This window comes from Scylla paramamosain, chromosome 27, assembly GCF_035594125.1.
Source record: "Scylla paramamosain isolate STU-SP2022 chromosome 27, ASM3559412v1, whole genome shotgun sequence".
Lineage (NCBI taxonomy): Eukaryota > Metazoa > Arthropoda > Malacostraca > Decapoda > Portunidae > Scylla > Scylla paramamosain.
Genome location: NC_087177.1, coordinates 5,364,662 through 5,380,000, shown reverse-complemented (window position 1 = coordinate 5,380,000; position 15,339 = coordinate 5,364,662). Strand labels below are relative to the sequence as shown.

Here is a 15,339-nt window from a genome sequence, read left to right as displayed (position 1 = left end):
GGAACATAAAGGAAGCACAAACAGCAGCAAACAGGTTCGCCCTACGAGGCAATTTGTGATAAAACTGACAAAATGCACTATCTAATTTAAAGTAAGAGATGCAATATAGTAAAAAGCAAAGGCTCCTCCCCACCTTTCTTTCCCCTTAACCGTGGGTGGCAGGAAGGAAACACTACTGCTATGCGTTCAAGACAGTCACTCCTGCAATTGCTATGAAACCAAGACAGTCACTCTACTGCAACAACTATGTTTTCAAGACAATCATTACTGCAACTTCTATAAAACCGAGACCACTCACTGCTGCAACAACTATACGTCTAGAAGAATCACTACTGCAACTACTGTGCTTTCAAGACAATCACTACTACAACTATTATGAAACCAAGATAATCAACTACTGCAACTATTATGAAGTTAACAATCACTACTGCAACTACTACTGCAACAACTGTGAAACCAAGCAACTACTTACTATGAAGCTAAGACAATCATTATTGCAACTACTATGAAGCCAAAACAATAAGTACTTTAACTACTTACTATGCAACTAAGACGATCATAGCTAACTACAAGGCAGCCGAAACAAGTAGTGCCACGTTAACAACAACAACCCAAAGAAAAGTGACATTTCATAACATACTTCGTCTCCTTCTCTCCTCGTGCCGCTACACAAGGGAAGGCTGTAGGCGTCCTCAGTTCCCTTATGAATATTCTCATAAAGAACAAAACTTCACAAGGAGCAAAGTTGACCATATATTTTTTTTCTATCTTATCCCTTCTCGTGAAAGTGAAGTTCCTTGGTCACGTGAAGGTCGATGATGTAAAGTTTCTTGTTGCTTGATAAATTTTCAGATATTGTAAGCACAGATTAATATTCTCATTAGGGGGCAGAAGTTCACAGAGAGGAAACTTAACCAGATTTTTATCCTCATCTTATCTCTCCTTATGAAAATTAAGTTTACCTGCATATCAGAAAGTTTCGGTAAAAAATTCCGGGCTGCTACATAAATCTCAATATATATACATAGTTAAGCCTCACGGAGCCTCGCTTTCAAGTAGTTTGGGCAACACCAGTGAACTCGAGGTTAGTCTAAGAAGCATAACACATTACATGCTTAAAAACTCTTCTGCTATATTACATCATCATCATCGTCTTCAGCCTCCATGACACCTGTGCAGTCTAAAGGCATTTTTCAATCTTCACTCCTCTCCACCGCTCCTCTCTAGCAGCTGAAAGTCTATGCCACTCCATCCAGTCAAGACCTCCCATCTCATCTCATATCACACCCATTATACCACAAATCACACCACAGCACACCAAAAACAAACCACACCATACTACACCACACTAAAATACACTCATCACACCTCATCACACCGCAACACAACCGCATACACATCAAAACACATCTCCCCCAACACATTCCATCCCCACATTTCTACCACTCTACAGACTTCACACATTTCACCATTTCCTTCTCAGCTGCACCTCACCACATTCCACCGCACACGCTTCCCCCCTCTGCTCCTTCCCTCTACAAACTCTCCCCACTGTCACCCTCAGCGCCTCGCCTCTTTGTCCCCGGGCGCCGCTAGCAAATCTGATTCCGGTGTCCTTGTGGTGGCGGCCGTAACTCCCACTAATGAAGCGCGGGACACTTTCCGTCGCCTAATAAGCGGTGAATGTCGCCTAATAATACAGTTTGCTGAGAATATGGTGAATAGAGGAGGAGGAGGAGGAGGAAGAGGGGGGAACTTGAGTGGTGGTGCTAATGAGGCGGTGGTTTCAAGAGCCTCTGCAAAGGAAATAGTTTATTGCCGTGTTAACACCTGAGCTAATTGGAGTCTCAGGTGAACGCTTATCTGCTGGCTTCACTTGTTTCTCCTCGTTTGGGTGTAGATTAGTGTGGATACTTCGCTGGTTGAGTGTTTTGTTCTTTGTAACGTGTGACGGTAATCATGTTTTTTTATAAAGGTGTATTGGACTGGTATTGTTTGCCTGTGATACAAATGTTCCTATTAAGCAAATGTTTGTGAAATGTGGTGCAAGGGTCGTGAACGTGTGTGTGTGTGTGTGTATGTATTTTGGTAGGCATGTTGACAGGTATTAATATTCTCTCACCGGTCTATTACACGCGGGAGGGGAGGGTGGGGGGGAAAAGAAACTAATAACCGAGTTTGTTTTACTTCCGCATCACACACAAAAATGTATATCAACAGTAAATATTTAGTTCCCATAATTTTCCGCTAAATTCATGCCAGAAATATGATAGGTCTGTTTAATATTTACGTAAGCTAAGGGGAAGGACATCACGTACCTTTGCCACGTCGCTTTTTCAGTTCTAACCTGCTATGAAAATATACACAGGGAGGGAAATTTGTTGACCCTTTAGTATAAAAAAATACAGTGTATCGCTTCTTCACTATCAGCTTTTGCATTTACTGTCCAACTTTTCTCTCTTTAGATTAAATAGTTTAGCTACTTTTGTTTTTTTTACTTTAAATTATTTTTTTTTACTTTAAATTAAATAGTTCAGCCTATCTCTTACTATAGATTACATAGTTTAACTTGTCGAAAAACATTATTATAAGAGCCAGCTGGTATACTAATGCATGTCTCTTATCTATATATTTATTTATTTATCTATTTCTATCATTTCATGTCCTTTGTTTTTGTATACCTTTGTGTTACTTTGAGCCACACGTGCCTTCCCTTCTCACGCAATTACCACCAAACCACCGAGAGACAATTGGCTAGACTGTGGGGGCGATTTATTTGCGTCTCTCCTGGATTGAAAGTGTTACTCAATACTCTACTACTACACCCTGGAATCCTGGCAAAAGAGTTTCCAATACTTTCCTTTACAAGTTGCTCTGTTGTCACTTAACCCTCACCCAAACTCGCTCTTGTCTCCTCTCCCAAACACATCGTTCAGCGGCCGTTAATGTGAGTAGCGCTGCTCTGTTGGGTGCAAGTGGGAGTCGTGAATAAGCTGCGACAGGCCGTGAAAGAGACGTAATGCTGTTCCCCATTACACATTGACATTGGTAGCGCGTTATGAATGGTGCATCTGGGTGCAGCTGCCATCGTCCCGCCGCTGCTTCCATGGTGGTGTCTGCTCCTGTCCTGGTCGTTACTGGCACAGTAAAATCCCTTTTATCCGGCATCAACGGGACCGCCGACATGCCGGATACTTGAATATTGCCGGATACTTGAATAGAAGTGAAATTATGTCCACAATCACCACCCTACACTCAGGCATCTTACCATAACAAAGATCACCTGATCTTAATCAGCAGCTGATCTGATCAGCTGCTTAAGTGTAAACACAACACGCTTCCTCTTTTCTACAACTTTAGGCATGATGAAGGCGTCAGGCGATAAACAGTGCACACGCGGGACTGAGTCACTGAGTAGACACAGTGCAGTGGGCCGCGGGTGGCGCGAAGCAGTGCGCTCTGGTGGCGAGGGGACAAAGTATGCCTCGCGCGGGAATTTTAATCGATTTTATGAGTACACATTGATTTTTTATTGATTTTAAGGCTCGGGGAAAAATGTGCCGGATACTTGAAGCTGCCGGATACTCGAATGCCGGATGAGAGAGATTTTACCGTACTACTATTTTTGCTACTGTTTAGGTGTTATCGTTCATCGTGTATAGTGTTGATGGTGCTACTACTACTACTACTAATACTACTACTACTACTACTACTACTACTGCTGCTGCTGCTGTTGCTACTACTAGTGTCATCACCGTCCCATTAAATATGTATATACGTATGTTATTACGACAACTGGCCAGCTCTTCTGCGTTACTGTTTTTTGGAGCTCTTAAAATAATAAATAAAAAAAATGCTATAAATTTTAAATTCATCGGTTCGTTTGGTCAATCAGCCGTAAATTTATGCATTTGAAAAGCGGATGAAAGAGAGAGAGAGAGAGAGAGAGAGAGAGAGAGAGAGAGAGAGAGAGAGAGAGAGAGAGAGAGAGAGAGAGAGAGAGAGAGTTGGATTCTACGTGATATATCCCTCCCCCCAAAAAAAAAGTCCAACAGGCTTAAAAATGAATAAATAAATAAATAAATAAAAACCAAGGACATCGGAACTTGAAAACCTGCGACATTGGAACCTTTGAGGATCGGTGGACGTTCCTATGCATTTAGATTCTCTTCCCGAGCCTCGTCACGCAAACGTATTTACCATTTACCACAGTGTGACCCTCGGCAGTGGCCACGCTTCGCCTCTCATTGGACATGATACGTACTGACCGAAATATTGTAATGGGAGGGCTAGTGTTTGGGAGGGAGGCAAATAGTAGTAACTATTGATAACAAGTGAAGAAAAGGCGTAGTTTTTGTGCATGTTGGTGGCATGAGGGTTTGTTTGTGTCTGTGTTAGTTAAGTTTTTTTCTATGTTGCTAAAAGGTTGTGATGAGGTTAATGTGGTGGTTGTTGATTTACGAGTGGATTAGTTGTGGTGAGTGAAGGTTGTTACTGGTGTGTTGTGTTGAAGGTCGTTAGTGGTTTGGTGGCGGTGTAGTGGTAGTGGTGGTGGTAGCGTGATATGTTGGGAGGAGGATGTGATGTGGTAATTCTCTCTCTCTCTCTCTCTCTCTCTCTCTCTCTCTCTCTCTCTCTCTCTCTCTCTCTCTCTCTCTCTCTCTCTCTCAAATGCATTACCAGCAGGAACATATTTCCAATTCGGGATTCTTCTTTCATCCTCTCCAGAGATATGGCGCTTTTGAACCAGGCCAGTGTAATCCGACTTACGCTAATGAAAAAAGAGAAATAATGGTACTTTGTTAAGCACGCATTTGCCTTTTAAAAGAATCGCATCCCTGATCACATGCTACTCGTATTACTCCATTTTTTCTTCTTTTTTTTCAGATACAAGGTTAGTTTACATATTTCTTTACTGAGTATCCCCCTCGCTCGCTGGACGCACTTCACTTGTTTATCCCAGATGTTACTCCAAGGTTTGTTGCAGAAGTTTCGTACTTCTACTACATTTTCCCCTGACCAGCCGTGGGAGTCTGAGCATGAAACTCTCGGACTGTCACCTCCATCTCGTCCCTCCCGGTCGTAGCCACGAAGCGCGACGTAAAGAATGATTGGAGCAGCGGGGAATGGCCTGTTTCACATTTTATGCTCGAATGCCAAACTTGTGTGATAGAAAGGGGCGAAACACGGTGTGGGGAAGGAAGAAAACAAGGAGTAACGCAGAGGATGAGAAAGATGAGGTAGAGGAAGTTTTTAGTGATATGGGTGGTGTATTGCCAGGAGTGTGTTGCAGAAGTAGCTAAGTGTTGGTGTGTTCTGATGGTAAACCTGACAAAAGAGCCTCGTGTGTGGCGGGAACGTCCTCATTTGAGAGAGAGAGAGAGAGAGAGAGAGAGAGAGAGAGAGAGAGAGAGAGAGAGAGAGAGAGAGAGAGAGAGAGAGAGAGAGAGAGAGAGAGGAGTTCAATGAAAGATTTGTAATGTGAGATTGATAAAAGAAAGTCGTTTTTCAGATGCGAAATTCATTTGCGACAATTGGAATCCGAACTTATTGGGACGAAAGTGATAGTTTTTGGCGGAAGTGAAAAATTTGATCTCTTTATATATTATAGTACGATTAATGGTATACTAGAAAAAAAAAACGAGTAAATGATAGGGTGTACCTAATTTAGAGCACGATAAAATGACTTGCAAACACAAATTCTGTGAGATACCGTATTTATCCCGTATGTCATAGCATTCAATTAAAACTACCTGTAATTCACAATAAGTTGTTTTCTCCTCGTTATTTGGTTAGTATAAGAAAATGCGTAACTTAATATTCTCACACACCAGAACAAAAAGACCTACTGAGCGGCAAATAGTTTATCTGTATGATGGTTTACTGATGGTGGTAGCGATCTCTGAAGGTCGTCACAAAATTACTGTACCATCATCTTCCCTTGCTTAGTTAATTTTATGGTGTCTGCCTGAGTAGGGAGCCAGATGGACGAGCTCACTTAGGAATCACAACCCAAGGTGCTACATGATTTTCCGTGGTTTATTGTTTTGTGGCTCTGACGAGTGTCTCTTGTCATGAGGGGGGATTTAAAGAGTGAAGGGAATGGTAGTGTGTGTGTGTGTGTGTGTGTGTGTGTGTGTGTGTGTGTGTGTGTGTGTGTACTGACACCGTGATGAAAAGTAAACGAAGGGAATAAATACAGAGGTGAACAAAGGAATAAGTGTTGCTCAGTTTTCAAATAAATTATGTTTCCTGATCATTGCTTTCGTGGAAAAAAAAATTAACGTAAGAAATTGAAGAAACGCATGTAAACTAAGTAAACGAGTGCAAATATAAATTCAGTGTTGTGTTTCCAAGCATTAATGTATTCTAATTTCGTCCCAGAAGGCTTTTTACAAGAGTGGAAATTTGTCGTTTACATAGCGGTGGTGGGAACGGTGCTCGCGAGACCTGTAACTGAATTCGGTGCTAACTGGCTTGCGAGTTACCTGGTGGAAGTGCGCGTAAGGAAGGAGAGAGAGAGAGAGAGAGAGAGAGAGAGAGAGAGAGAGAGAGAGGAGAGAGAGAGAGAGAGAGAGAGAGAGAGGAGCAATGCGTTTGAGGAGAAATACTGTACGTGGGAGTGTGAAGGAGGAGGAATGGAGAGAGGAAGAGATGAAGGAGGAGAAAGAGAAATAGGAGAACAAGAGAGAGAGAGGGGGGGAGGAGGAAGATGAGGAACAAGAGAGAGAAGGATATGAAGGGAGAGAAAGAAGAACGGGATAACAGGAGAAAGAGGGGGAGGAGGTGGAAGATGATGAATAGGAGAGAAGAGGAGATAGAAGGGGAGAAAGAGTAATAGGAGAACAAGAAAAAGAAGGGGGGAGAAAGGAAGGGGAAATAGGAGAGAAGAGAAGATAGATGGGGAGAAAGAGGTACAGGAGAAGGAGGGGGAGGAGGAGGAGTAGGAGAAGCGGGAGGAGGAGGAAATGCAGGAGGAGGAGCAAGAGGAGGAGGAACGGAAGAGGGAGAGAGGAGAATACAGACGTTAAGACGATGCTGTGTTTACTTTTTTTCTTCACTTTATTGTCGGCGGGAGCTGCGAGTGTGACTTATGGCCAAAACATTGAAGACGAAAACAAGAGTTGAAGGGACCCGCGGCACTGGGGCAATGTGGTTGGCTGGGAGCGTACCCCTTTCTTAAAATAGAAATGCACATTTTTCTCTTTCGCTAAACTCGACCTTGTGTTGTTGGCATCACGGGCTCAGCGTGGCGGGATTAGACTCGACAAGGTCATACACCTTACTCGTAAAGCATCGTTTATTAAAGAAACGTATAGACAGTTTTTTTTTTTTTTCCAAGGTTTTGTATGCTGAACACGAAAAAAAAAAAATCTAAAATAAAACTGCCAAGGATGCATTTTCTTTGTATTTTAAAAGGGAAAGATAAATCATTCTCCGTTTTACTTGCAGATTTTGAAGAATTCTGTCGTTAGCCTCATCGCTGCAATATAGTATCGGAATGAGGGAAGAGGTTGTCCCCAAGACGAAGTGATCATATCTATCTATCTACATTCACCACCTCCTCCTCCTCTCCTCCCCCTCCCCAGCGTTCTCATTGTACTCCTTCCTTCTTTCCGTTTTCCCATTAGCCTTGCCTCACCGCTCATTAATTTTCCTCCCTCCACTATCTCACTTTTCTCTCGTCCTATTCTTCCACATCGGACAAACAACCTACATAACCCTAGAAAACTACTCTCCACTTCTTCATCTTCCCGTGAAGAACAAATAGGAAATCGTGAGTAGCAGTGTAGGAAGAGCTTGACTTTTCCAGGACGTACTGAGGGTTTTTCTTCGCGGCGGAGCGTGATATTAAAAAAAAAAAAAAAAAAAAAGAAAACTGTAATCATAACACCAGAAAGTTCAGGAAATGGGAGCATAACGTGGGGGTGGAAATATGTTATTATATCTATGTACATTTTGGAGCTTTGGAAACCGCGGCGTATTACACTTGCAAGAATCCGCGCCGCCGTGTAGACAGACTTTGGGAGCCGCACTAAGCCTGCATAACCGCCACAGCCTCCACCGCCATAGCCGCACAAGCCACCCGAGGGACCCATGCTCCTAAGTAATAAGTCCAAACGAGGGGAGAGGAATCATTGTAAAGAGGGAACGTGAGGCCACCGACCTGCCACCCCACCACCCCGCCCCCGCCATCCCGCGCCCGCCATCCCGCCCCCGCCACCATGACCTCGCCACCACGACTCAACATCCAGACAACGGGAGACGAATACCTCCAATCCTCATCCGCCATTATCCCCCGGCAGGTCTTTAATCCCAGGTCATTGGTGGCAGCCTCCGAAAATTCTGTTCCGTGAACGTGAACTGTTATAAAATGCATGTCATCGAGAGAGAGAGAGAGAGAGAGAGAGAGAGAGAGAGAGAGAGAGAGAGAGAGAGAGAGAGAGAGAGAGAGAGAGAGAGAGAGAGAGCATCCCAGACAATTTAAGAGTGCGTCAGGCAAGAGGCGACAGAAAGCGGCCACTCTGCTGTTGTGTGGGCCGGCGATTCCCACCTGCTTGGGAGGGCAGACTTCCCACGCGTGAGGCGGAGGAGGAGGAGGAGAAGGAGTCGGAAAAGAAGGATAGATACAAAGTGGAAGGGAATGGAGAATGGAGAGAAAGGAGAGCAGTTGAGATGAAAGAAGGAAGGAGAGGAATGGTAAGAGATGGTGGAGAAGAAGAAGGGGATAGGTAGACAGACGGGGAAAGGAGTGGGAAGAAGGCAGTGAAGGAAAAAAAAGATAGATCCACATACGGGGAAAAGCGCTGGAAGAGGGCTGTGTGAGAGGGAGGTGGATAGGACAGATAGACAGACTGGCAAAGGCGATGGAAGAGGGCCGTGGAGGAGGGATAGGTTGGGGGGCAAGTGTTTGGTTCAAAGAGGAGGCAGGAGAGTGTGAAGAGCCGGTGAGAAAATCAGAGAAAAAAGTTCTTTGAAGAAAATACGGAGCGAGGAAATGAAATTACTACAGTACCGAGAGTGGCTGAGTTGTCAGAGAGAGAGAGAGAGAGAGAGAGAGAGAGAGAGAGAGAGAGAGAGAGAGAGAGAGAGAGAGAGAGAGAGAGAGAGAGAGAGAGAGAGAGAGGAATTGGTAGACAAACATTTAATGACAGACACACGATAGACACGATGAGAGACAAATAGACAAAAATAGACGCAGCCAGACAGGCATGTATAGACAAACCGACAGACTGACAAACAGACGAACGGCAGACAGAGAAAATGAAAGAACTGAAATGTCACAAAGTAATGTCAAGACGAGAGAGAAGCTGGAGACGTATGTGACATTTCTTAACACTAAAACTCCAACAGAGGGAATGTTACGCAGACCCCGAAGCTAACAGGCGTGGCGGTGGTGTGGCGGTGAGGTGCTTTGAAGAAAATGCTGGGCGACTGCTTGCGTGGAGGAAGGAGGAGGAGGGAAGTATGAAAAGAGCAACGGAGGTAAAAAATAAAGATGGAAGAAGAAGGATTGGAGAACTAAGAATGGAGGAATAAGAGAAAGAAAGGAAGGAAGGAGAAAAGACAGCAAAGGAAGGAGGAATATGGAAAAAAAAAAGAAGAGGGGAAGGATAGGAGAGATGGAAGGAAAGGAAAGAAGCGAGGACGTGAAGAAAAATGCAGGAAGGAGGGAAGGAATGAAAAGAGCAACGGAATAAGATGAAAAGGAAAGAAGACGAGAAGAAAAGATGAAAAAACGGACAGGAATGAAAGCTGGACGAGAAGAAAAGGAAAGGAAGAAAGGTGAGAAGAAAAAGACGGAGAAAAGAAAGAAGGACGAGAAGAACAGAAAAAAAAAAGCCTACCCGAGAAAGATACTTGGAAATAGAAGGAAGAAATTAATGTCCAATCTCGTAATAATAACAGTCATCATTTAAACTACATTTTTTTCGAACAGACGGAAAATGCGCGACTCGCCAGCGCTCAGACACGGGAGAGGAATAAGTGTTCTCATATAAAACATTATTTACACACTCAGAAAAACATAATCACCTAGCATTAGGAAGTGGGAGTCCATAATTGCGGTGATTTAAAGGATTCTCGTCCTAAAGAGGGGCCGTTATCGAAGCAGGTCACTAATTTCTCCTGTAAATTCATTGGGTTATAGATTGACTCGCCACGCGCCTCCTGATGCCGTCCGGGTGTGGATGACATTGCTACACTCAAGAAAATAATGAGGCGCAAATTTCATTTTCTTGAAAGTGAATAATGTTGAGACATAAATAAGTAAATAAATAAATAAATACCTAAGTAAAAAAAAAATGAACGAGAGAAGAAAATTTGTAAATAAGTAGATTATGAAGAAGAGAATGATAGGAGAAAATTTTGAAAGCCATGACAGTTAAATTGAGTGTAAATGAAAATATGGAGCTGTTGAAGAAAATTCGTGAATATGGAGTTACAGATTTAAATAGAACTGATAGAAGAAAAGATTAAAAGCCGTGATATGGTAAAAACAAATATAAACAAAAAAATATGGAAAAGGATGTCGTCTAGCTAAATTAAATAGACACATTATATTCAAACAGAGAGAGAGAGAGAGAGAGAGAGAGAGAGAGAGAGAGAGAGAGAGAGAGAGAGAGAGAGAGAGAGAGAGAGAGAGAGAGAGAGAGAGAGAGGGAAAGAGAGGGAGAGAGAGAGAGAGAGAGTTGTAGTTCATGAAGTAAAGTGCTGATACCGAGACTCTCCTGAGTTACACATAATATTCTGCGTCATCACCAAATAGGAGGGTGCAAAAAGCTGGCCTGTGTGTGTGGTGCTGTGCGTGCGAGGGAGGGATTGGTCAGCAGATGCGTTGACAAGATTATGGAACTGGGTTATAAGAGGAGAAAATGAAAAGAAGCTTGATAAAAACAGGGAAGGAGAGTCGACAGGAACCAGGATTAGTGAGAGGATGAAGGAGTATTGGGGTTACTGATAAGGATGAGGGAGATGAGTCGTAGGGAAGGTGAAGGATGTAGGTCGGTGTAGGTCGGATGGGAAGGGAATGAAGGAGGGGACTATGTTGGCGGCAGGCAGGCTCATGCAGGATAGGAGCGGAATGCAATCAGTAGAGAGACGCGGCTGGGGGATGGAGGGGAAGAGTAACCTGCAGGCAGTCTCCATTTAGCGGCGGAATCCAACCTTTCCAACTCGACTCTCTGGAGAAATCATTCCCACAAAACTGGAGCGACGAACTTGATGGTCGATAATTCACGATCGACAACAAATTGCTCGGCCGATAGTATAGCGATGAGGGACCGACCGATCATGTTTACTGATACCGGAATGAGTCACTGATGGAGAGAAGGCTGAGCGACGAGAAGGAGCGGTGCAGAGTTGGGACATTTTTCGTAAGATATGTTGAGGGAAGCGGTGTGCTGGGAGCAGGTTGTGTGAAGGGCAGGGAAGGTTTGATGGCAAGGTCTGGGGTAGAAAGTGCAGGGCATCAAAGGAGAGAAGAGCACATCAGAGGACGCGAGGCGGAGGAACTTGATCAGGTGACGATGTGGCGTGAGGAGTAGTGTTTGCAATATGCGTTCTTCGCCATACCTTCAAGCTTCATGAGTTCAGGTTGTATAGTGTACGGAAGAGTAGCAAATGAGAAAGACGTGTATGTTTGTGGGAGGGCGTGAATGGCAGGCGGGGTACTCACCTTATCGTAGACGTGGGCCGAGGATAGCTCGTTCTCGATGACCATGACGATGATGCCAACCATGCCCATGACGAGGGCATAGTCTGATATCCTCTTCCGCTTCTCGAAGAGCGCCTTGCGTCGCCCGAGGCGGTAGCCGACGTTAGGCTTGTTGCGCAGCTTGAAGGAGGCGTTCTTGCCTCCCCCTGAGCCGCCCTTCTCTTCGGTGTAACGTGGATACTCGGAGTGGACGCCCACCAGCGCTATGCCGGAGTCCTCGCCCTCCACGCTGCGCCCGCCTCCGCCGCCTGCGCCTCCCTTCATCGACCCAGGGATGGACAGGGTGGACACAGGCTTGCGTAGCTGTGGAAGAGAAGAGGTCACCATTAGTTACATGTGGCGCGTCATTGTTATAGCACTCTTAGACTGTGTTATTCACTACAGCCGGCATTGTGCATCGCTCCTATTGTGCTGCATGACTCCTCCACTATCAATGCCACCTTCCATCGCTAGTCATCACCGCCACACCGCCGCTCACCGCCGCCCATCGCCTCTCCGTGGCACATCACCAGCGAACACAATGGTGGCAGTAATGACCGAGATAATACCACGGCAGTTACATTGGTTATTCTCACTGACGGCTTCCAGCAGTTCCCTGAAGCTCTTTGGGGCCGTTATGCTTTTGGCGCGTGTGTCCAGAATTCCGGTCGAGAGTCTTCAATTAACATAAGTTACCCTATAATGCAAGTGTTAACAAGGATGCGCCAACACACGCTCCTATTCTGGCTCCCTAATGGCCCCGGAACACTCTACTTGATCCATACAACGACCAGTGCCAGTAGCCACGGAGAGCAGGAAATACACGCCATTCACAAATCACTGGGATACTTTAACGATACTCATCATCACCACCTGGAGCTTCTGCCGCTGAATGTGGAGTGTGGCAGGCCGCTTTGAAGTGAGCGAGTCAGTCTACAGAAATACCTGTGACTGATACTGACGGAACCGAATCGTGTTTTTATTGAATGTTTCCTTGACAGTTTACGAAGGTGCTATAAATCTCAGGTTCGTGAATTATTGAATTACACTCCTTCTTTGATGTCTCTGCGTAGAATTCTCATTATCCCGATCAGCAGCGTAGCTTTAGATTCTTTTAGGCTTGCTTGTTGAGATGGATCTGTCTGTGGATATCTATTATTAGAGCAAAGGAAGTGAAGGAGAGAGGACGAGGACTAAATGTGGGAGGACGATTTAATGTCCAATTGAGGTCTTATTAGTTAACAGTCGGTTTGTATGTCAGTGTGGTGTGTATTGTTATAAGATCCTGTATGAGTTTCAAAATGGTGTGTGTGTGTGTGTGTGTGTGTGTGTGTGTGTTCCTCCGACTTGCTTTTGTCACTAAAGTTACTCTCCCCTCCCATCCCTTGCTAGACTGACCAACGCCGGTCAATGTATGGAAGGTCATGCCTGAACACAGTCTTGCGTGAAGGCTTAAGTGCAGCCAAGCGTACCTTTCCTAAACCAATGGAAGTATTTTTTGTTGACGCAGTAATAGATGGATATTTTGGTAGACTCATCTTTTTATTTACCAGTGCCTTGCGTCTTACCATCACAGCACAGCGTCCATCCTTGTACAGAATCCTTCGCAGGACTGTGCTACTTCCTGCTGGCTCGGCGCATGACCTGCCAGCTGAGGGAGAAGGGAAGTTCGCTTATTTTTTTTCGAGCAATCGCTTCTCGGGATTGTCCCATGAAGCTGTAATCCTCGGGGCTGTGAGTGGGACACAACATTTATATTTTGCCGCAATGTTGCAAGAGCCTCGCTAAGACCACTCGTGATCCTCTCACAACTTTCCCATGCTGAACGTTGAATGTGCTGAAGCAAATCGGCTTAACGCAGTGGGCGGCGGATGTGTAGCATTGAACATGGAGATAATAGCGTGTGTGGTGCGCTGTGTTGAATGGCGTGTGGCATTGTAGGACGGAGGCATATGCTTTGTGTGTCTTTGTTTGTCCGTTTGACTCGTTGGCTTACATAGGACCTGTAATGGCCCAACGCGGATACCATGAGGAGATGGAATAGGTCAAATAAAGAATACACACCCACCTACCCACACACACACACACACACACACACATTTTTTTATCTACATTTAATTTACACAAGTACTTTAGATATGAAATACAAAGCCAAGGAAAGACTGGCATATTGAAATACTCGGTAGTGAATATTCTTTTAAGATGAACCCATTTATTTCTTTAATGCGAGCACCATAAGAAGTGTCCTGAACAGAGACCAGTCCAATTATGCTACTCGTTCTAATGTAGCGGAATAAAGTACCAATTCATTGAAACCAAATTAACCGCAAATACATGTTTTCCAATGCTCTCGCTAACAGATTAACAGAATTCCAATTACGTTGAGAGGAAGTTTAGAAATGTTACCAGACCAGTGACTATGTAGTAAGTATATATGTGACAAGATGGAAGATAATAATACTTAACTGCACTTTTTCGGACCAAGCAAGTGTAGTATAGCAAGATCAAATATGCGGCTGACAGATAAGAACGAGAAGTTAGCTGATGGAGCTTGGCACAGTGCCGAGTCTGGTGGATAAGATTGATAGAGGCCCTTAGAGAGAGAGAGAGAGAGAATTAGGCCAGGGTTCGACAGAATATTTCATGATAAGCGTGTCCAGACCCTTTCAGTAGTTAGCTCCAAAGTCGCCGCGTAGGTGCTCCTCGCCACAATCATTAGGGCGCCGCGAGCCAGCACGTAGGCGCCTCATCACACAGTCTAGGGATTCTGGGGTGAGTGAGGGCGTCCCATGCGACCAAACTTTCTCTCCTTGTTGATGAACCGCGGCTGAGTCCACCAAAGGAGAGTTAATAACGGCGCGCCTCACCGTGCCTCACCGCTAAGCCCCCAGCGTAAGAGATCCGCTGCTTCAAGAGGTCTTATCGTTTTACTCTTTACGCACCACATCTACAGTGGCTACAGACGGCCGCTCCCTTCCAGCCTGCAGTGCTTTGCCAGTGATGGTGCACAGAGTTTGCCTGTAATTAATTGGATGTGTAGGAATGTACGACTATATATATCAACATACTCGTATAAATAATAGTAATCCCAGGCACTTCATTAGACCACTGCTTGATTTATTTTTTTGCGAAATTTATGTAGACTCTCTTACAGGTGAATGAACTGATGAGCGTAGGGTGTATTTATGTAAAGTATTGAATGCATTACGGATTGTTCACGTGAAAGCAGGCCCTTCCGCAACAGAGAGAGAGGAGAGAGGAGTGGAGAGAGAGAGAGAGAGAGAGAGAGAGAGAGAGAGAGAGAGAGAGAGAGGAGAGGAGAGGAGAGGAGAGGAGAGGGAAAAGAGAGTGGGAGGGAGGTACTGATTCAGTCACTAAGCTACCGTTCGCGTGTGTTTATAAACAAGTGTGGGTGGGGATGTCTGGCACTAACGTGGGGAATAATAATTTTTCTGCAGCAACAATTATGTGGAAACTTACTTTTGTCTCCTTAATGCTTAAAATACGAGTGACGCAGCGGCAGGAAAGCATCTGATTAGCAGACTCGCAGGTGGGCGGCTGGCGGGCGCGATCCCCCAGATGTGTATTTTTATTTTATGAATGAAAATAGTCCATTCAAGCCTTAACAAAGATTTGGTGCTGAA

At 44.7% G+C, this 15,339-nt stretch overlaps 1 protein-coding gene across 4 annotated transcripts in view; it reads right to left on the bottom strand.

The window, feature by feature from the left end:
• Positions 1–15,339, bottom strand: part of LOC135114074 (small conductance calcium-activated potassium channel protein-like) — a 157,293-nt gene that overhangs the window by 104,187 nt on the left and 37,767 nt on the right. For all 4 annotated transcript variants that reach the window (XM_064029754.1, XM_064029755.1, XM_064029753.1 and 1 more), the window contains exon 2: positions 11,678–12,019. In XM_064029754.1, the coding sequence (XP_063885824.1) occupies positions 11,678–11,980 (303 nt within the window). In that variant the 5' untranslated portion in view covers positions 11,981–12,019. The remainder of the gene's footprint in view (positions 1–11,677; positions 12,020–15,339) is intronic.